General features: G+C 45.5%; 1 protein-coding gene across 2 annotated transcripts in view; it reads right to left on the minus strand.

The window, feature by feature from the left end:
- The window catches only part of LOC111860740 (pituitary adenylate cyclase-activating polypeptide type I receptor-like), a 32,215-nt gene extending 11,444 nt beyond the window's left edge, over positions 1 to 20,771 (minus strand). The window contains exons 1-5 of one of the 2 annotated variants that reach the window (XM_072710560.1): positions 20,032 to 20,771; positions 14,543 to 14,651; positions 5,277 to 5,384; positions 1,901 to 2,001; positions 577 to 674 (exon numbers count right to left, since the gene is read on the minus strand). In XM_072710560.1, coding sequence (XP_072566661.1) covers positions 577 to 674; positions 1,901 to 2,001; positions 5,277 to 5,384; positions 14,543 to 14,651; positions 20,032 to 20,118 — 503 coding nt within the window. In that variant the 5' untranslated portion in view covers positions 20,119 to 20,771. The remainder of the gene's footprint in view (positions 1 to 576; positions 675 to 1,900; positions 2,002 to 5,276; positions 5,385 to 14,542; positions 14,652 to 20,031) is intronic. The other variant, XM_072710561.1, reaches the window with a different exon arrangement.
- Between the last annotated feature and the right edge of the window lie 593 nt (positions 20,772 to 21,364).

Here is a 21,364-nt window from a genome sequence, read left to right on the forward strand (position 1 = left end):
TATGCACCTTTGTAAAATATACATTTTTATGCAAATTCCAGCCTGGCTCTTCCCCGCTTCTCATTGATGAAGGGGTTCTTTGCTTAATGGGTCCTGGAGTCCTTCTTGGAGCCTGATATGGACTGTCCTAGCAGTGCCCTTCACACCACTTAATGTTTCCCATTCCTTTTGAAGGTTACTTGAGGTCATCCTCTGATTTATGAGGCACTGCTGGATACGTCGACGGTCATCTCTGGCATTAGAAAGCTGCTTCTGCCCTCTGCCTGGCAGGCTTTTGGTCATTGCCAGTGTCTCCTGCTTCACCTTGTGCTTGTGCACCGCTGTCTTAGAAACTTTGAGCCTGAAAGCAGCCTGCAGTGCAGTGCAGCCTTTTGCCAGCAGAACCAGGATTAAGCCTGGATTTACAAATGCAGATTTGAAAAAAACATGCAGTGGTCTCTTAATTTTTTCCAAAGCTGTGTGTGTGTGTGTCAACACACACACACACACACATACATATATACATATACATACACATATACACATATATATATATATACACATACACACATACACAGCCATAGATAATCTGAGTACCTGAAGGCGGTGAAGATGAAGATGGCAGTGATGAGGGACACCAGCGATGTGGCGTAGCCAGCGGTGTAGACCTGCTTGAACGTTGAGTAGTATGTCGTCTGATGAAGACAAAAAGCAAAACAAAAGGACTTTCGTTCGATTCAGAAGAAGTGTGATGAAAAGACCAGCCTATTACTTACCCTAATTGGACAAATAAACATTTCCTAAAGGATCAGACAGTAATTATGTAGCCTTGAGCATGTTACACCACCAGACACTCCAAAATCCATAACAGAACTGCAGGCTTTGGATAAAATCATCTGCCAGCAAACTAATTTGTTTAACTAATGATTAATCAAGGCCCTGAGCAGTAAACAAAAGAGTCTGTGGGGGGCGTGCACTTAGTAAACAGTGAGTATTTGCTTCTATCTTAAAGAGCTCTGTACAGAAGCTCCCAGGTGTGCTGTCTATGACAAGAGGAACTGCTGCATATTCATGGTGGCTGGATCAGGCTTAATTTCTGACATCTCTGTGTGTGTCCTGGCCGATTCGCATTTCTATGGGTATGTGTGATTCAGTTTGCATCACAAAGACATATATAGAACTCACCCATATATCCATCTATTCGCAGACAGATAGCTATACTGATGGGTGTCGCTGGACATTTTGGGCCCCATGAAAAGATGTCATATTTGGGCCTCAAACCCAGACCAACCCAATTATGTTTGTAGCCCTTGTCACTCAGTGCCTTTGCAATTATTCTAACTTTCTCCTACTGTTATGCACCCCCGGATACACTATATGGCCAAAAGTTTGTGAACACAAATTTGTCCAACATCTCATTCCAAAACCAAGAATATTATTTAAGCTTGTCCATCCATTAGATGTCAGATCACTGCTGGTGGGATCTGCTGTAATTCAGATTCGAGATTGATGCTGGGTGACCAGGTCCCTTTCTTCACACCCAGTACCTACCACTTCACACCCAGGACCTACCACTTCACACCCAGTAGCACCCAGACATTTTTGACCATCACAGTCACTTGCAGTTAACCAGGACAGGATGTCGTCCTGCGATGGTGCCAGCTTCAGTCACTAATGTCTTCTGTACAACCATCCTTTCTGCTGCTGCTGTTTGTTGCAGGAGATTTTGTCCCTGTGCGCTTAATTATACTCCTGTGTCATCAAAGGGTGTGGGTTAATTAGGCAATGCCTGTAATTATTAAGGGTGTCCACATGCTTTTAGCCGTGTAGTGTAGATAGATAGATAGATAGATAGATAGATAGATAGATAGATAGATAGATAGATATGATGATGATGATGATGATGAAGGGTGTCACCAACTTCAGACTCGGCCTCATCCTTCTCCCGGAATTCGCACACTTCCTCATAGGCAGGGTACAGCTCCGTCCAGCCCTGCTGGGTGCAGTTCCTGTGCACATAACCTGGTGACGGACAAGAGGCGAAGCTTCTTAGAAAGATGTGACCTTGCAGTTCATCAGGGTGACACTGATGAATAGGCAATGCTGCTATTTTTTGGGGGGGCAGGGGGGGGGCATTTCAGGACCATGCGACAATAACGGGAAGACCTTCCACTCATTGAGAACGAAAGTACAGAAAGTGTTTTAATTATTGGCCGTTTTACACCTAAACCTGGCCACACCTGCCTGAAAATCTGGTGTCGTCAAAATCAAAAGATAAAAATGATGATTCTAAATGTTTAGCTGCTACATTTTTTGATGACGCTGTAGGGACAAGTGAACCTGCTTTGTCTCTTTGCTCCTGTGCAATTTACAGCTTGTCTCAGACACTCGTACGTGTCATAAATATCACGAATAAAGTCAGACAGCAGTGTGTGCATATGGCGGATGGCGTTGGATGGCGCAAGGGGAACATCTCTCCACCATCCACCTAATTCCGGCCGTCTCGCGACACCTCCTGAGTGCAATGACGTTCTTGTGGGATGAGGGGGCTAGTCGCCGTCCCTAAACCAGACCCTCATCTCGCCATCAGCTGATACCAGATTATTAGAATTGAAACACTTGTCAGTTTTATTGGCACGCGATTAACTCTGTGGGGGCTACCGGAAGGTTCTGTCAGCCTCCCTGTATCTCTCAGAGCAGCGTCTCTGTATAAACCCCGCGCTGTCCGTCACTCCCGCTGTTCGGGACGGCACCCGTCAGCACTGGGCCACCTGGCTCGCGGCAGCTGATCGGAGTTTGTGTTCCTCACACCAAAATTACCCGAATTACAGAAAGGCTGGCCTGTCTCTCAGCTGAGGAGTATGTCAGTCACATTCTGGAGTATTTCACACGGGGGGGGGGGGGGGGGGGGCAAAGCATAGAATGCCGTGTTCCTGCATCAGATGATCTGATCTCCCTTTAATTGTAATGTTTACCACAGTGCGTGTTGAAGGAGATCGAGAGAATATTTGGCATGTATCTGCTATACTTTCAGCAACACTGTGGTAGAATAAGTCTAAGTGCAAGGTCACAATGTGTCACAATGAGACGGAACAACAAATACAGAAATCCCATAAAAACGTGTGCGATTTTCTTAAATGCTGAGCCAGACTTGTGGTGAAATGGCCTAATTTGGTTTATTGATTATTAATTGAGGAACTCTGCGTGGGAATAGGAATCACTGCATATTTATACCAGCCAAGCTAGCATGCATTAACGCTGTCCAATCAGGGCATTCACAGAGTGATCTGCTTGCAGGATATAATATGCACTTCTGCCTTACTAATTTCCACATAAAACCGTCACTGGGATTTGGGCCCATAACAGCAGGTTTTTAGCATCCGTTTAGCTTTTAGCATCTCATTTCTCGCCCCATATGCTCACCGATCCCCCTCAGAAATCCCCCTGGGGTCTCTTCCTCTTAGTCCCCTAACCTCCAGTCATCCGCCAGCTGCCCCTCTGCCTGCCCTCACGACCCAGCTGCCGGCTCGCTCTTCGTCGCAGGTCGTCTCTGCGATATCAGATGCATCTGTGCAAGTTCCAATTTCATATGTGAACTGAGCGACATCTCCCTTAAAAGCATTTTCCTTACAAGTATGGACCCTGAGGTTTTACACCCCAAAGGGCCCTTCGTATGGTGTGATGGTGTCTAAGTTGTGTACAGTCTGTAAAGCCTGTGCCACCTTTGAATCGGTCTCTGGCTTTTGGGACTTTCTAGAAGGAAGGATACGGGGGAGCTTTTAGCCAAGCGAGCGGCGATAGCTAAGTGGAAACACAATAAAAACGCCTCGCAAGATGGTGTTTAACAGAATCTGTGTGTGTGTGTGCGTCTGTGTGCATGTGGTCTGTGTGCATGTGGTCTTTGTGTCCATGACCCTCCATCTGAAGCTTCCTTGGCAGCAAACTCAATGCGATCATGAAGGATGATTGTAAATATTATCGCCAGAGGATGGATTATTATTGCCAGTGTTCCACAGCATGGGGCAACGGTTGCCATGATGATGAGCAATATCAGCAGATCGACAGAGGGCAGCGTTTGCGTTGGTGCGGGTGGGCGATGGGGGCGAAGGGGTTCAGGTATTTAAAGCGGCCCTGGGAGTTTGTACGTTGAATGTGTGTGGCTTCTGGGAAACAAGGTTCTGCGTGGAGGAGTGCTCTGTGGGCGATTCGACTCATAGCTTGCCGGTGGGATTGCTCTTGCCCTCCCCCTGCATTAATATAGTTCCTGTTGGTTCCACAGAACACCTCCCCCGGTGACTGCGATGCCCTTGGCCGGGCATGGGCCCCAGGGAATGGCCAATGTGTGCGGACAGTGAATCATGCAGCCAGGCTGCTTACACAGCTCTTAATTGTTTTATTTATTTCATTCCGTTCCATTCTTTTCTGACATGTATTATTCGTTTTCCCAGTTGTTCAAGATGCTTCTAAGATATACTGTACCCTTAGCTGGGCCCCCAACCCGAAATTGAATAAAAGCCAATTCCCTCTGGTGATCGTTTAGTACTGTCTGAGAGGTCATCCTCGTACCTGAGTCAGGATGTGGCCAGAACGTCTCTTTATAACGTATAAACCAGGGCCAATGTTTCCCGAGCCACTCACTGGGCACCAAACCATCCACAGACCAGAGATACCATCTCTAGAGCTGAGAAGACCACCCCCAAAGCAGGGACCATCCCTAGAGCTGAGAAGACCACCCCCAAAGCAGAGACCATCCACAGAGACGAGACCATACCTAGAGCTAAGAAGACCACCCTCAAAGCAGAGACCATCCACAGAGACGAGACCATCCTTAGAGCTGAGAAGACCACCCCCAAAGCAGAGACCATCCCCAGGGACGAGACCATCTCTAGAGCTAAGAGACCATCCCCAGAGTAGAAAGAACCATTCTCAGAGGTTTTTTTTTTTCTTCTATTGAAAGGAAGTCTTGGAAGGAAGCAGAGCTGGGGGTTCAAATGTAAACAAGAGCAGGGAACATGTATCTCAGAGCCAAATCTATTTTAATGTTGAACATAAGTGATTTTCTTTTGTAAACAGAATTTAATTACATTTATGAATGCAGTTTTATAGTGCATCACTGGTCTAAAAGCTCCATTCTGCCAAACTGGCACTGTTCACTGGTCACACCTGTTACCAGAGCAATGTATAAACACAGTCATTTTAATAAAATGGAATGGTAAAGTAGCGATGCGTGTTGTTCCATTCTACATTATGGATATAAACAAATACACATTCTTCCACAAAAGTCTGGGAGAAGTTACCTTGGTTGTTGGTGAAAAGCTGGGAGACTTCGAAGCAGGAGGCATTGACCACCTGCCCAACCTCGGCACGTGACCAGCAGTGGATTTCCACCCACTCCGTTCGACATCCTGGGTGATACAGGAAGCGGGAATATTAAATCACTTCCTGTCAGGAGTGTGTTTTTTTTTTTGTTTTTTTTATTTTATTTTATTTTATTAGAATGTTTAACAGTGCCCTAGTTTTTTTTTTACACTTCATTCCTATTTTTATACTTCTACTGTATTGTTCTTTTCTTTGTGTCTATGTGTGATTGTGCAGTCGCAATGTGAGCAATTTCCTCCTGGATTAATAAAGTCTTCTGATTCTGATTCTTTGTGTGATGTCAGTTTGCAGCAAGGGGACAAAATCAATCCATGGACTGAAAATTCCTCATACAATTGAAAAAAAGAAAATAACTTCATGTTATTGCCTAAGAGACTAAGAAGACAAGCTTCATTTGAAGGCAAACTTTACTGGATAACTGGACATCAAAAAAGTCAAATAAAACTTTGAATTTATAATAAGCTGAAGAACGCAGTACATAAATCCAGAAAGCACAAGCCAAAGGTCTGTCTACAGATTCCAATAAAGTTACGGCTTGATTATTTGGGCATGTCATAATAAAAATATCACCCAGCACTGGCCTTAACTGCTCTAACATAGAAACTGATTATTTACACAAAGATAAAACAACACACGTGTCAGCGAAGTCCTTACCAGGCCCACACGCTTCCAAGAAGAACCGCAGAACCTGAACAACAAGTCTGAAGCCCAGTTGGCAAGAAATGTGAAGCCTTTAAGGATCTCACAGCATATTAGTTACAAGACCAAGAGGTGCAAGTCAAAATGCCAGTCTGGTGTTTTTTAGGAAAAATTATAATAATAAGACATTATTAAAGGATTTACATCAAATCACGTTCCTCGAGGTCTGAGCCCTGATGGTTTTCCAGCCTTCCTTTACCTGTGCGCCAGGTGTGAAGACGCTGGCCAATCAGAATCAGTAATTATTAAACGAACTACCTGGGAGAACTGAAAACACGGCCTGGATATGGAATCGTGGGCCAGATTTCAGAAGCGCTGATTTATATGTTGAAGAGAGATGACAGGGAAGAGAGATAACGCACCTGCAATCAGTTACTAATTACTGACGACATGAAGCTGGCTTTCCTTGAGAAAAAACTGCAAGTAATATATGCTGAGAGAGAAAGGATGGAGAGAGAAAGAGAGAGAGAAGGAAGAGGGAGAGCAAAAGATATGTTCAGTCCTTATGTTCTGGCTTGCATTTTCCTGGTCTGTTACTCTCTTTGTTAGAGCCAAAATGCCTGTGTTCCTTCTGCTCTCAACTTGTTAAATACCCAGAGTCCCCAGTTCCATCGCCATGTCATGTGGCTCTGTTCTCCATACTGAAGGAACCTACTCTGACACAAGCATAGTGGGTGAAACCCACAGTGTCAAACCCCCACCACCTGCCCACAGTCTGATCTGCAGAGCCCCATGTCCTCTGCCCCATGGTCCGTAAAACATCCTCACTCAAAACAAGGCTTACAAAGGGATATGTGGCAAGGAGCCCCCAGTGTCCTTTATAGAGGGAGGTAGCCCTCAGTGTCTTTGATAGAGGCAGGGAGCACCCAGTGTCCTTTATAGAGGGAGGTAGCCCTCAGTGTCTTTGATAGAGGCAGGGAGCCCCCAGTGTCCTTTATAGAGGGAGGTAGCCCCCAGTGTCTTTGATAGAGGGAGGGAGCCACCAGTGTCATTGATAGAGGCAGGGAGCCACCAGTGTCTTTGATAGAGGCAGGGAGCCACCAGTGTCTTTTTTATAGGGAGGGTAGACCTCAGTGTCTTTGATAGAGGCAGAGAGTCACCAGTGTCTTTGATAGAGGCAGGGAGTCACCAGTGTCTTTTTTATAGGGAGGGTAGACCCCAGTGTCTTTGATAGAGGCAGGGAGTCAGCAGTGTCTTTGATAGATGCAGGAAGTCACTAGTGTCCTTTTTATACGGAGGGAGCCGGCAGTGTGTTTGATAGAGGGAGAGAGTCACCAGTGTGTTTGACAGAGGGGGGAGCGGAAGGGGCACCGTGACGGCAGAAATGACAGAAATCACCGCCCAGCCTCACCGCAGTCACTGGCCCCTTAATGCCGGGGATCCAGCCAGGGCCATTTCTTGCTGATCCCCACGTGTTCCCATTCACGCATCATTAAATCTTCCGTGGTCCGGTTGCAAGGTCACGGCACTCGTGATTAGCGTCGGTTTATCGATGGAATTAGCGTGGGGACGGCTTCGCCTCGGCATGGGGCCGTCATGGGGCGGGGGACATTATCCACATGATTGCATTGGCGGACCAGTGACAACTGAATTATCATAATAATTCACAGGGGTCACAAGGAACCATACAAGTCAACGAGTGTGTTTAGAGAGCATTGATTAAGTGCGGAGGCATGGCCGCCCTGCTACACATGCTCACACCGGCTGCCTTACAGGGGTATCCCTTATACTTGTAGCTTTGGTCAGTTACATGACTACAATGATGTTTAGCGATCTTCTCACCTAACTGAAAAGTGTGGCATGGCATAGGGGGCAGCCTTAAATCCAGTGTGTGAAATACGGGGGGGTCCGACACCCCCGATTAACCCATGAGACCCCCTGAAAGCCTCATAAGCAAAATTTTAAGGGGGTCTCAAGATCGGTTTTGCACAACAATAGGGAGATGGGGACCCCCCCTGAATATTGACGGGTTTTTCGCACACTGCTTAAATCCTTAGGGTTGGAGGTTCAATCCCAGACCCTGGTGTTGTGTCCTGTGATGGACGGTCATCCTCTTTTGGGTCTCCACTAGCCTTCCTAGAGTAGCCTCAAGATGCATCATGACCCTGCACTGTAGTTGTGACCAGTCTGGCAATAAGACAAGGAATGTCGCTGGGTTTTTTGCCGCAGACGTTAACTCCTAGCACTGCTCTGAGGTCAACTGTGACCTTGATGCAACAAGCTAATCACTTCCCAGAATGGCCATCTTTTGGTCTCAGGTCAGTGGCCACATTTACAGGATGCTTTGCTGTACAACTTCTCATATTACATGTCATTATTAGTTAAGTGGTGAGACACTGGTTTCCTTGTGACCCAACTCAGACAGCTTTGGAAGATCCAGCAGACCATCCCACTCTTCTGCTGAACCTACTACCCATCCCACGCAAGTCCAGAGGCAGGGCAGGATTCTGGGAGGAAGGCTCGAGATAAGGACTGCAGGACTAGGAGTTTAGGAACATGACTAAATATTTAGCACGACATCTAAACTAACCTTTATATGACGCGAACTTCATCCCTGTTCATCCTCCGTATAATCTATCCCCGTCTGTACTTGGCATCAACCTAAACTACACCTGTATATGTTTACATGTCACTTTAGTAGCTCCCAGTCTATTAGAGGTCCTGTGTGTTTCCCCTACTGCTACCTCGAAAAATGAGGGGGGTGGGGGTGGGGATGGGGGCGGGGCCAGGATGAGCTGGAATTGTGATGTTGGTAACCAGGTTTCAAATCCCAGGTGATTAAATGCCTTTCAGGGTGGTGGTTGCTCAGTAGGTTAGAGCTCTGTGCCTGTGATCAGAAGGTCACTGGTTCAAATCCCAGGGTTGCAGAGTGATTTCACTTTTGGGCCCCAGAGCAAGGTCCTGAGTCCCCAGTTACTGGGGGGACTGGCTGACCCTGCTTTCTCAAAAATGTATGTAGCTTTGACTAAAAGCATCTGCTAAATACGTAGAACTGAATACCCGATGGGTAGCAGCGGCACCACAGTATGGTGTTGTACCATGTCATTGTCTGTCCCCAAAGAAATGCACAGCTTTGGCCATTAAAATAGCTGGGCACCGTAGAGGAGAAATTCAGGATGGGTAGCAGTGCAGAGCTTCCAGCATTGGAAGCAGTGAGTCAGTGGAGCAAGTCTGTGCTGCCCAAGTGAGTGTGAGAGGATGTCAGAACACAATCCCAAAGGCTGGTACTGTAGCAGGAAGAAACGTTCTTTGTGTTCCCTAAAAACATGCTGGCAAAGATCCAAAGTTGGGTGGAATACTGGCTATGGACCAGGGGTTGGGACCCCCTAGTGGAGGGTCCCCTGATTGTGGTGCAAGTGAAAAAATCATCAGCTTTCTTGGTAGGGGGGCCTCCCAAGGAGAGCTTTGCCTTGGGCTCCTGAAAACGTTAAGCCATCTGCGAGAACAAAAGTCACGTTAAAAACCAAAAGGCTAATTCTCCATAATTTGCTGTAATATGGTCTTATTAAACTTATCTGAATGACTTCAGGAGATTCTGGCGGATGGACAGATGGGTGGTTAGATGGACTTTTGATAAAACATTGGCTTGGTGACTATGTCTATAGAAGGCTAAAAGTCAAAGGAGATAACATTGTGAAAAACACAAATGACAGTATAGAGGAGCCGCACCTCCCTTTATATCCCCCCCCCCCGACTTGGTTTCCCTTCCCCATCTAATACGGCCAGTCACAGCGTAACCGTGAAAGATAAAACCACATCCCCCTCCCACTCACCATTACCTCCACCTTAATTACAATCGGCAGACAGCAGATCCGGTTCCACTTTATCACCCTGCAGCAGGCCTCCCGCCCCCCCCCCCCCCCCCACACACACACACACACACACACCCCACGCCCCCCCACACCCACAAGCCAGCCGTGCTGATTGCAAAGACTGAATAAGGCAGCAGCATCTGAAATAAGGTGTGAGCGGGAAGGAAAACGTCCGGCAGAGCGATAGCTGCTTCCGCGATAAGGAGCGTTTTGCTCAACGTCCTCTGAGCTAATGACTGCTGGCCTCCAACTGCAGTCTTTGCCCTAAGTAAATGAAATGGAGACTCCGCTGAATGATGGATGTACCCAAAGATTAGTGAATCTTTGTAAAGAAGTATAGATCAAGCCTTCCGATTACTGTGTTACTAAGAGCGGGGTGCCCCACAGCTCTGCCTTGGGCCCCCTGCATTTTCTTAAGGGGACTACTAAGAAACATGCTGTCAAGTAATGCGACACTAAAGATGCTACGTCAGAGATGAAGTGAATAAATTGACTGGTCACATGACTTGATCCTACCTCTGGTGCCCCACCCATTTAAAGGCATTTACAGCTTAATATACCGCATCCATAAAGTCACCAACATTGCATGTTACTTGATTTTCTCTCAAGTGTAATTTTCTGGTTTGAGCATTGTGAACTGAAGCGGAATGAGCTCCCTCCACCGGTCCAGGATGCCAGGAGCCAGCTGCCCTTTAAATGTCCGTGAGGCGTTCGCACTCCCACACAGCGTGTAGCTAAGGAGCTCAGTTTGTGAGGAGCGGCTACTGCTTTCTGCCTCAGGCTGCCTCTCCAGATGTTTCCTCAGCGAGTTACTTCAGCTAAAGTGAGTCACAAGAAATACATACTATACAACCGTAAAAGTACAATATATACCTATTGCCCATATACAGTCTATGTTTTTCTTTATTCCCACACATATTACACACAATGCTTTCAGATTATTTATTTTACATTTATTAGCTATTAATGGCCACTAAAAATACATTATAAAATTATGTTTTTATTTCACTCAATCCTTCATTTCAGCACTGTGTCAGCCACAAGCTCACCAGAGAACTTTGTAAAACAACAGATACTAGCAGTAATGGATGCAGTAACCCTCCAATAAATAAGCTTTGCTTTTCCTTCTTGGTACCTGATGCTTTCGGAATGCGTATAAACTTTCGCATTCTGGTTTTTGATATATTTCAGGGTCCGGCGCGTAAGCCGCTGACCCCAGCACAAACAGCAAGAGGAAAATCAACTGTGTTTGGACGTGAAATCTCTAAAGTTTGCTGATCATCCATTTCTCTACCCTACACATTTACACAGTTCTGATATGAGCAATGGGGTAGAATAGTGACATAGCGGTTAGCACTATTGCCTCACAACTCTGGGACCAGGGTTCGAGTCTCTGTCCATGACTCCATGTGTGTACAGCTTGCATGTTCTCCCATAGGTGTGAATGTGCCCTGTGATGCATTGGTGTCCCATCCTGGGTTGTTCCCTGCCTATAGCCTCTAGGATGGGCTCTGGATCCTACACAATCCAGAATAGGATAAGTGGTTGCAGAGAATGGATGGATGATACGAGTAAAACCACAAGAAACTTATCCAGAGGGAGGAACAAAATATTAGAAACAACATCCAGGACTGGGTGATGCTCACTATGAATATAGTTAAAAACATAGATAGTTTATATACAGTGGTACCTCGGTTCTCAAACTTAATCCGTTCCGGACTCCGGATCAAATCCTAAAAAGTTGGAGTTCTGATCAAATTTTTCCCATAAGAAATAATGGAAAACCAATTAATTGGTTCCCGGCCCCCCAAAATTACACCTAAATATGTTTTTTTTTTTTTTTTAAGCATTTAAACACAAAATAAACAGGATAAAATAAGAAGATCATTTTTTTCTTAATGGCTTCCAAAACAATAAAGATCTTATCCCAACATTACCCCTGTCCTGCCCCGATCGTCCGCTCCTTCCGTGTGCCACGCCCCCTCGTTAATTTAACCTCGTGTGGGATTCCCATGTGATCAGCTGTTTCTGGTTGTTGTCATTAGTCCTCTGTATTAAGTCCGCGTTTCAGTTTGTTTCCCCAGTCCGGTCATTGGGTGTGTTCGACTTGCTTACAGCGCTGGCTTAAAACAACGCATTCTGATCCTGACACAATACATTACGGTTAGATGCATTGCGACCTCTCACCCGGCTGCACAAACTGGAACCGCCTTTGCCCTTATTGGCTGAAGAGTTTAGTTACACGCATGACGTTTGTATCCCAGGCAGTTCCGATGCGTAATCTGCTATTTCTCCCGAATATCACGTAAAGCAGTGAGAACTGGTTTTCAGTTAATTTACCTGGTAAAATAAAGTTTAAATAAATGACATAAATGCTCTAATAGTACATGTAAGTTAGTGGTTTATTTATTGTTAGTTACTGTAATGTTGCGCTGCTTTATTTGGTTAATGGTCCAGCCTGTGAAGAAGGCATTCAAGTAAGAATTGCATTGTAGTATGACTCATTTCCTGGCGCGTACAATTTATATTAGGTCAGCGTTCACGGTTCGACTTCTGATATTCAGATCGAGTTGTAGGTCAAACTAGTTTGTTCGACTTTCAAGAAATTCGAGTTCTAGCGAGTTCGAGAACCGAGGTGCCACTGTGCAGTGATGCTCTTTAAGCGACTCATGGAATACCCCAAAAGCATGCTGGGATATGTAGTTTTAAAGTCTCAACAGTTATACACCATGACCACTCTAAAGGAGCATAAAAATACAGTGCTGGATATTTCAACAAACTCTCAACCAAGCTCCCGGTTTATCCCTTAAACACCATCTCAGGCGGCAATTTCTTGAATGAAGTGATTAAGAGCTTGAGTGGAGTGAAAACCAAGAACGCCCTACATCTCACAGAGACAGGAGCTATAGACCCCTGTAGTTTTCACTAATATGCAAGAACAAAGATCGGATATGTCCCCTATGTGAGAGGAAGCACATGCAAAGAGAGACTGAATTGCTGAATTAAATAATGCAAATCATTATCTGACCTGATATCAGTATTTGGTACTTTCAGAAGAAGAATAATACATCATTAAGGCTGCAACCTCTCAGTGACAGGAATCAGAGAATGCAGATGGATATAAAGTAAGCGCCCCCTACAGGTAAGGAGGATCACCTGTCAAAGTCAGCCACTTACAAGATCCTCCATCCTATGTTGGAAATGTTTGATAAAATCTCTTCAAACTCCTGGAAGATGCAATCTAGATTATAGACTATAGGGATGTTTTGCTGTCATCCCAGTACTTCCTTTCTGTACACAGGGATTAGTCTTCCTGGAAAAAGCCAACAGGTTTGAACGTTTGCCCTAGAATGAATCAAAGTCCTCAAGTCACTTAATAACGTCAGAGCCCTCTTTAAAATAACACGACAGAGCAGGCGTGCTTCAAGTAAATTACACTTAGTGCTCCACAAAAGGCAACCCAGCGGAAAGCAATAATGAATCTTAAGCACAAAATAGCTGCTTATTTTACCGTGTAGAGCGAACGTCTGTGACTCTGTGGGGAATTCTGGCAAACGACTCAAATTAAATATTTTTTTTTACTTCACTTCAATGAGACCCGCATGGCGAGAGGCTCAGAACGTCCTCGATACGCACACCTCAAGAGTGCGACGGCTGCTCCGCTCCGCAGCCCGGCGTGAGATTAGGACCGGAAGCATTTGTCGCGCACTAACACGCTGCCTGCTGCACACTGCGACCATTCTTTTACCTGTCGTGCGGCTGGACGTGCAACTTCAGTCACGAGCCAGTTCATTAATTATAGGCTAACTGGTGTCAGAGCGGCCGGACGGCATAACGGAGCCAGCAGGGCTGAAGTGAGGGCGACTGTGGTCTCGGGGAGGAAGGAGCTCATGTAAATGCAGCTCGGGCTGCTTACAGATGTCTCAGCCTCCCCCCCGAACCCTCTGCTGCGTTCCCCTCTCCCCGAGATGCACACTGTCCCGTTACGTGTGTCTTTCTTTCTCAGTCTGTGCGGGGGGGGGGGGGGCAGAGCCTGACGTTCCATCCCACCCCGCGGTCTCCGCGAGCACAGCCCCCGTTTCTAATCTTCCCATCCGCACAGCCGATTACGCCATATAATTGCTGCCCGTGCGGCATCGAGTGCCAGGAGCGCATTCCTCACTGCGCGTGCTCTCTTTCCCATACTTTTCTCGCTCAGATATACATATTGAAGTGGAGAGGTCACTTGAGGTCATCCCTCTGGCTTCAGCAGGGCCATGCTGTGCTTTGGCCAGTAATTCGCAGCAGGACAGTCTTTAATTATTATTATTATTATTATTATTATTATTGCAAATATTATTTATTTATGTATTCCTCCTCATCATCATCATTATCATTTTTATAAAGCAGCCTGAAGTAAAGAAGGAGTTTAAGATGCTCCATAGACATTTTTCAGTAGGACATAGGCCATTTTCAAGCTCTAGGTTACCTGGAATGCAATATGTGTACAATCGCATATCATGGTTTCTCATTTGTCTGCTATGCCAGTTTATTAAAGGGTCAGCTTATCAATGAGTGTCTCACATGTAAGACGGACCTACAGCTTTTGGGTGAAGAATGAGAGCTACTGAGTAACAGAAGTCTTCAGTGTCTGGCTGTCTGTAAGGGAAACTTCAGCAGCGGGGGGGGCTTACCTGACCGCATTGTCTGGTTCTGGGCCTCCTGCCTCTGTGTTTGCAGGCACTGCTCCTGGGCCTTGGCCAGCTGTGATATTATAGCACAGTCTGGATGGATGGCGTCCACCTGCAAAGGGGGAGGAAAGGGTCAAAGGTCACAGCGATAAGGTGGCATCGCGATTGGCTTCAGAATTAGGTTACAGTTCCAGATGTGGCTTTGTCCCGGTTGCCCTGGATCAAACACCTTCGAATTAAGATTCTCACCTCGGACCATTTTACTAAAACGTTTTATGAGCTATAGGACCAGTAGGTCACTTTGGCTAAAAATCATACTTTTTCCAGTTTGACACACTAACACAATTAGCCACGATATTACAGTGAAAAGCCACTCGTGGAACTAAAGGAAATCTAATGCAAATAAAATATCTCAAAAAACCAGAGTACTCAGCTGCAAACCTAGAGCAAAAACTTTAGATACCCTGAGTTTGCAATTTAGTTTCTCTGCAAAGGTGCTGTAGGAAACCATGTCATGACCACGCATTTATCAAGCTGATGGGCACCTTGAATTTACAGGTCCTGCTGTCACATGACCTGCAATCACATGAATTGGTGGGGTCTCTCACTTGCCGTTAAACCTGTACGCTTGCCCCTTTCAGCATTAACCCTGTGAGCTTTTCTGACATGAATAACTATCCGTACCATGCAAAGGGCGTGGGAACAAAAATACAGAAAACGAAAATGATTTGTCAGAAGTAGGACTCTACGGGAGAAAGGAATCAAGGGGTCGAGTCTGTCATTGTCGCTCAACACAGCGTGTGGATTAACTGCCCACCCAAGGGATAGAAAGATCTGGAAAGAAAACTGTGAATCTGTGACTCTCTTGAGTTCGATCGAGATACGGGGATGATGTGAGGAAGGTTTGTCACCAGCCCTGTCAATAAAGGCAGCAGCTTTGGACGGCACCTCAGTGACCTCCTCTGCTGGCTCTTTGAGTGTCATATTAGAAATATGCATCCACTCTCCTGGGAAAGCTCTCTTTTTTTTGCATTCTTGGGAAAAAAGCAGAGGTGTTAATTTCAGGTCCAGAAAGTAAAAATCCAGACCAGGATTTTGTTTCAACCAACCAATTGAGTATGAAGAGTCACTGTCACAGAGTACTCAGCTGGTTGGTTGAAACAAAATCCTGGTCTGGATTTATACTTTCTGGACCTGAAATTTCCACCTCTGGAAAAAAGCGAGATGTCAGTGATCTCGGGGTGGACCCTGGTTGCCCTTTTTCTGCGGGGAACTTGAAGTGTGAATCCTGTGTGAATGTCAGCATCCAGGTGAGAAGTACCATGTCACTCCCTGCCTCTCCACTCCCAGGGGCCCGATTGCGGACTTTCCTGTCGGCTTTCTAGCTGCGACACGGGCAGCATCAGAGCCGCTTTTACTGTGACAGCCTGAATTACCACAATATTCAGGCTGGCTCAGTATCCAGCAGAAACAGGACGGCGTCGCTCTGGGTGGCCTGTCTTTATCTTTGATTAGACATGAATTCATTCCCTCCCACTTATGACTCTGAACGTTACCGATTCTTAAACCTTTGCGACTTCGCTTCAAGCGTATGACAGAAACTGACAGCCTGCTCCATCCTGAAAACGAGCATAAGAGAAGGTGAGAGGTTAGAGTGCATTACTGCTCACAAAGCTGGTATTTGCTTGCTATACTGGTTTCTGTGCTCGAAGGGCTGGAATGACCTAAATCTTGCCAGGAAATGCACCTCACAGTATAACAAAGCTCTAAGCTTCCTTCTCTTCTACCCCACACCGGTATCATCATTCTTCTTGTATAACTACTCGCCCCTCTGTACCTGTGTCCGAATATATCCGATGCTACATACTGCAGTGACTCTGATACACATTTTCTTTGCTTATTTTAACATATGGCACAGCTGGATATCTTAGCCAAAGGTACAACAGCAAGACCCTACCCGCCTGCAGCCCTTTTTCTTACTACGAGAGATACCTGCATCCATACACACACGTACGTGCAAGCAAATATATATTATATAACAAAATATTATGCTTAATATTATATATAAACCTCAATACATACCCAGAAACACACAGAGGTCACATGCATGTTATGTGAACCATATTATATATGAGTGTGACAAGTCCTGCAAGCACAAACACACACACACACACACTCACAGGACATTGTATAATGAGTATTGTACAACAAATAGCAAATTTATGGTATCTGTAATTTTGATTTTCCATTGTCTGAAAGAGGCAATAGCTGATAATTTCACAATCTACGCAAGCACCTCAGCACCCATTACAGACCATTTTCCTCTTATCAGAGGCTCCCAGCTTAAACATTTATGACTTTTTTCTGTAAAGGACGTCCTTAATCACCAAAAGGGGACACTGTCAGCAAATTGACATGCCGTCCCACCCGCTAATTCTGATCTCACGGATCCCATCTCCTACACCACAAGGACATTCGTTTTTTCACCCCAACTCGGCCTATTTTTTCAAGCGTTCAAGATTTTTTTTTTTTTTTTTTTTTGCATGCCCGTTCACAAGTTCACCAAGTGCATCACATCAGGTGTGGGCGTGGCTTGCGGGCACATTTTAAGAATGGGATCTTGTACAATGGAAGATCCTCTAACCACCAAGAGTCTGCCAACCAGATCCCACCTCGGAAGCTGCTGTTGCCCCCAAAAGTGTGATGGTGCAAAACACGACTTGTCTGATTGGCTGCTGATGAAATGCTCCACTTCACAGTTTAATAAAGGGACACGAGATTGGCTGAGATTCTGGTTCTTAATATCATTTAACGTGACGACCTGTCTTCATGTAGCAAATGGCCGTCATCCGCAGTGCTCGAACCCGAAGTCTTTGGGTGACTCCGCCCAAGGGCTATTAATAACATCCTCCATTTGTTTACATACTGACCTCCAGTGGTCTTCTGCCAGTGTGCGGCCGTCTGCCTCTGGCGAGGTCGGTTCCTGCGTGCTAATAACGATGGAAGGACAGGCAACGAAGGCTGGCCAGAACAGAACCCCCCACCCCACCCCCAGATGAGGCCCCTAGGAACCAGCCGCGTGAAAGCACACACACACACACGCATGCCTTTGTGCCCCCGCATATGTACATCAGCTGACCCTCCTGGCCTCTGTGCGCACAGATGGCAAGATTCGAGGAGTGGGGGGTGACCTTTAGCCCCCTGCTGGCCACACCACAGAGGCCCCAGATACCAGGAGGACTGAAGCTGCTGATTGGTCATTTGGAAAGACTGCGTTTCTTTGCCTGCCTGTTAATATAGCAAATTTAACTGACAGGGACATTGCAGCAGGGGTGTCATTTTGGCATTGTTTTTACCACCCCCTTTCCCAAATAAATGTGTATTTACTGGCTAAAGTCTTTCAGCCCCCCTCTCTCCAAGTAAAGACTTAGCCCCCCAACCATTCACCTCTAACTCCTCCCCTGCATAGCACAATGCCTTGGTTTCACGGTTTACCTCCAGCGTTCCTTTCATCTGCTGCCCCCGTCTATAATTTAATCCTTTTAACCTACATGTACCGCGGATCCCAATAGGTTTCTGACTGGGAGAGTGGGAGTCTTTCCGGCGGTTTCCGGATCGGCGTGCCGGAGAAAGCCGTGCTCCCCGGCCGGCGTGTCGATGCGGCGCGGCGCAGCCCTGGGATCGATCTATCTTTAGTGCTGATCGATCACAGCGGAGGCCAGGGCGCTCAGTCAAGCCGCGGTAACCGTCTGAGGGACGTGCAGTACTTCCCATTACGTATCTTAACTAATTCACCCATGCGTGCGGCCGAGCGCTGTCCTAGATGGAGCACAACCGTGTATTTATTTAGTGTCCTCTTGAGCAAGACTATGTTGTTCATAAATAATCCCCCCATGACCAATAAAGAATCCTCTATCTTATCTTATATAGATGAGGATTTTTTCCCCTGTTCTTATGCTCCTCTATTTATAATGATCATTAAGCTATATATATATATATATATTTTGACTCGTCCTTGACCGTTTTCCTGTTTATCCATCCTGCGTTATGCGCTTGGTACGGGAAAAAGTGTTTTGAAGTCGGATGTTTGGATATTTTGAAGTACCTTAACAAATGACACTGGAGCTGAATAGCCTCGGAGAAAATCAGGGTATCATTACCTGGCACCTCCTAATGAGCGTAAATTACGTAATAATGGTTGCAAACCTCACTTGTCCTCCGGAGAACTTCTCAAGGGTGAAAAGCAGAAACCCTTCAAGACTGATTTTACGGGCAGATTTCCTAAGATAGACGTTACTGGCTCACCTTGGCATTACAGTAGCAGTGTTTTTAATGAGACCATATAACTCAAGACCACTTCAGACTAAAACCGGAGAAACAAATGAGAAATAATCCTTTCCTAACATTTACTCACATAAGTCCATAGCGGGAGCAAAACCAAATAATCCATCCTTTCTAAATTCAGGAGAGAATCAGCTGGAATCAATTCAAGTCCTGAGATACTGAAATCTACCCATAAGCAGTGAGTTTGGCGGTAATAGGTTAGGTGCAGGTGTTACAGGGAATAAACACTGCATGCCAACGTATCAGTGCCGGATTAACAATTTAAAAGGAAAAATTCTGAAGTAGACGTTTGTAAAAACAACGGGTGAGATCGAATTACTTTATATGAAGGTCCGTTCTTCACAGTGCAGTTGTCAGAGCTGAGTTTCAGGAAGGACGTTTGACAAGAAGAACGGGCAAGTTCTTCATAATCGGAGAAGGAACAAAATCACTGGCGGTCGCTGTGTTCTAATTCGCACGAAGGGATGTAATTACCATAAACGCCGGCAATGCATTATCCAGCACAATTTTATCAGTCTATTGCGTTTGCCTCCTATATGTGAAACGGTAACTGGAGAAAAGACCGGATTAAAGAAAAGAATGGCGTAGTGTTTATTGCGCTATAGAAGTATTCAGTCAACCAATTTCGCATTGAAAGGATTAATACTATTCTTGGTGTTTGTTCAGATACGTTCTGGCTGCGCTGTAGCTAATGGATTAGGATCAAACCATTGGGAAACAAATCGATACATTTTAGCGAACAGAATTTCCGCCACTAATTAACCTTAATTACGATTAATGTGCTTTCGGATTGTAGATGATTGGAAAAACTGCTGCAATTCGGCTGCGCTGTAATTGTATCTCTGACCATCATGTAGCTTAAATTAATTTTGCATTGTTATTCATTTTATAAAATGTTCTTATTTTCAGGAGGGAAGCGAATTGAACTTCCATAATGACTTCCTTAATATTAACTTTTTGTGGAATTATAGCAAAATAGTTTTGGATTCTGCAATTCTATTCGCTTTTCTTTGGTTAAGATGTTGTGGGAAAACGATGTGTCTTATATAAAATGTTTCATTAATAGGCCGATATCAGAATTATTAAATAATCTTTGTGATGATGATATTTTCGCGCTCAAAGTTATCATAACAGGATCCCAAACTTACCAGCTTCCATGAAGTGTGCTGCACCCACAGACAACATAAAGGCAATATTAATCTCAGTGTCGACGAAGTTTTAAAACAGCTTGTCATTTTGCAAAAAAAAAAGAAGAAGAAGAAGAAGTGGAAACGGGGAGAAAAAGACTTCTTTCTATTTAAACTGTCCGTTTTTTAAATTTCTTTGGATAATTTAGGTAGAAAAAATAACCACAGCTGAGACATACTCCCCGAAATTTATTCTATGGGCAAGTATAGAGCATAAATAGGCGAAAGGCAGATGCTGATGTCTGTGAGCAGCAGCGGAGGACGGTCTGCTTCCCGATGTCCCAGTGATGTCTTCGGGTCCCGAAGCTGAGAGGCAGGAGGAATGCAGCCCGCAACCCCACCTCCCGCAGCCCTAACAGCCGCAGCCCGTCGTCAGATGGACCGGGTCGGGAATGAGGACGCCGGGCGCGCCTCGGCTTTCGTGCAGGGACTGCGCTGGACCGTGCAGCTCGCTAAGCTGCGGACGATTGCAATAGTAGGTGCGGTAATATTGTGGCGATTTAAGCATATCCTCCAGATTATCGGGGCTTCAGCATTCAGATTGTAGGACAAAAAAACAGCAGATGAATGACAAGGAGTTCTGAGACGACAACGCAAACCAGTAATAACAGTTTGTGTTTTATAGCCACGGCTTTTTTTGGCACGTCCCCGAAAGCCCATCCTACTCGAGGACGCAGGTGAAGCTAGCAGACGCATTGCAAAGGGGAGGAGGTCGGTAAAAGGAGCAAACTCGTGCACGACCCTGAAGCAGCTTTTGGACGCGCTGACGGTTCTCATGAAGGACATCGGCTTTGCTTCTGTCATGTTCAGGCTTGCAGTTAAGCCAAGGGCTATAACTTTACCCACTGCCATATATGCTTAGTTCATGTTCTGGAACACATTCGGGAAAATATCACTTAAAACAAAAACATTACCAAACCATATAACAACAACAACAACAATAATAATAATAATAATGTTTTTCCTATTTTTGGCATCTTCCCTCTGAAAATACAGTTCGACTAAATAGCCCATATAGTCTACGAATGTGTGTGTGCGTGCATGTGTGCATGTATGTGCCCGTTCAGGATGCACCCCAGCCTCGTGGCCTTTGCTGCCTAGGATAGAGTACGATCGTGCTTCTGGTCTGACCCTGACCCTGACCACCATAATTAGTTAGAAGACGGCTGTATGGACGAAAGTAAGTGATGACATAATATTACTACTACTACGACAAATATTATTATTATTATGAAGAAGAAGAATGCATTAATAATAACTTACATTTTCTAGTTTTATGGAGGGAAAATGCTGG

This window comes from Paramormyrops kingsleyae, chromosome 4 (assembly GCF_048594095.1).
Source record: "Paramormyrops kingsleyae isolate MSU_618 chromosome 4, PKINGS_0.4, whole genome shotgun sequence".
Classification (NCBI taxonomy): Eukaryota; Metazoa; Chordata; class Actinopteri; order Osteoglossiformes; family Mormyridae; genus Paramormyrops; species Paramormyrops kingsleyae.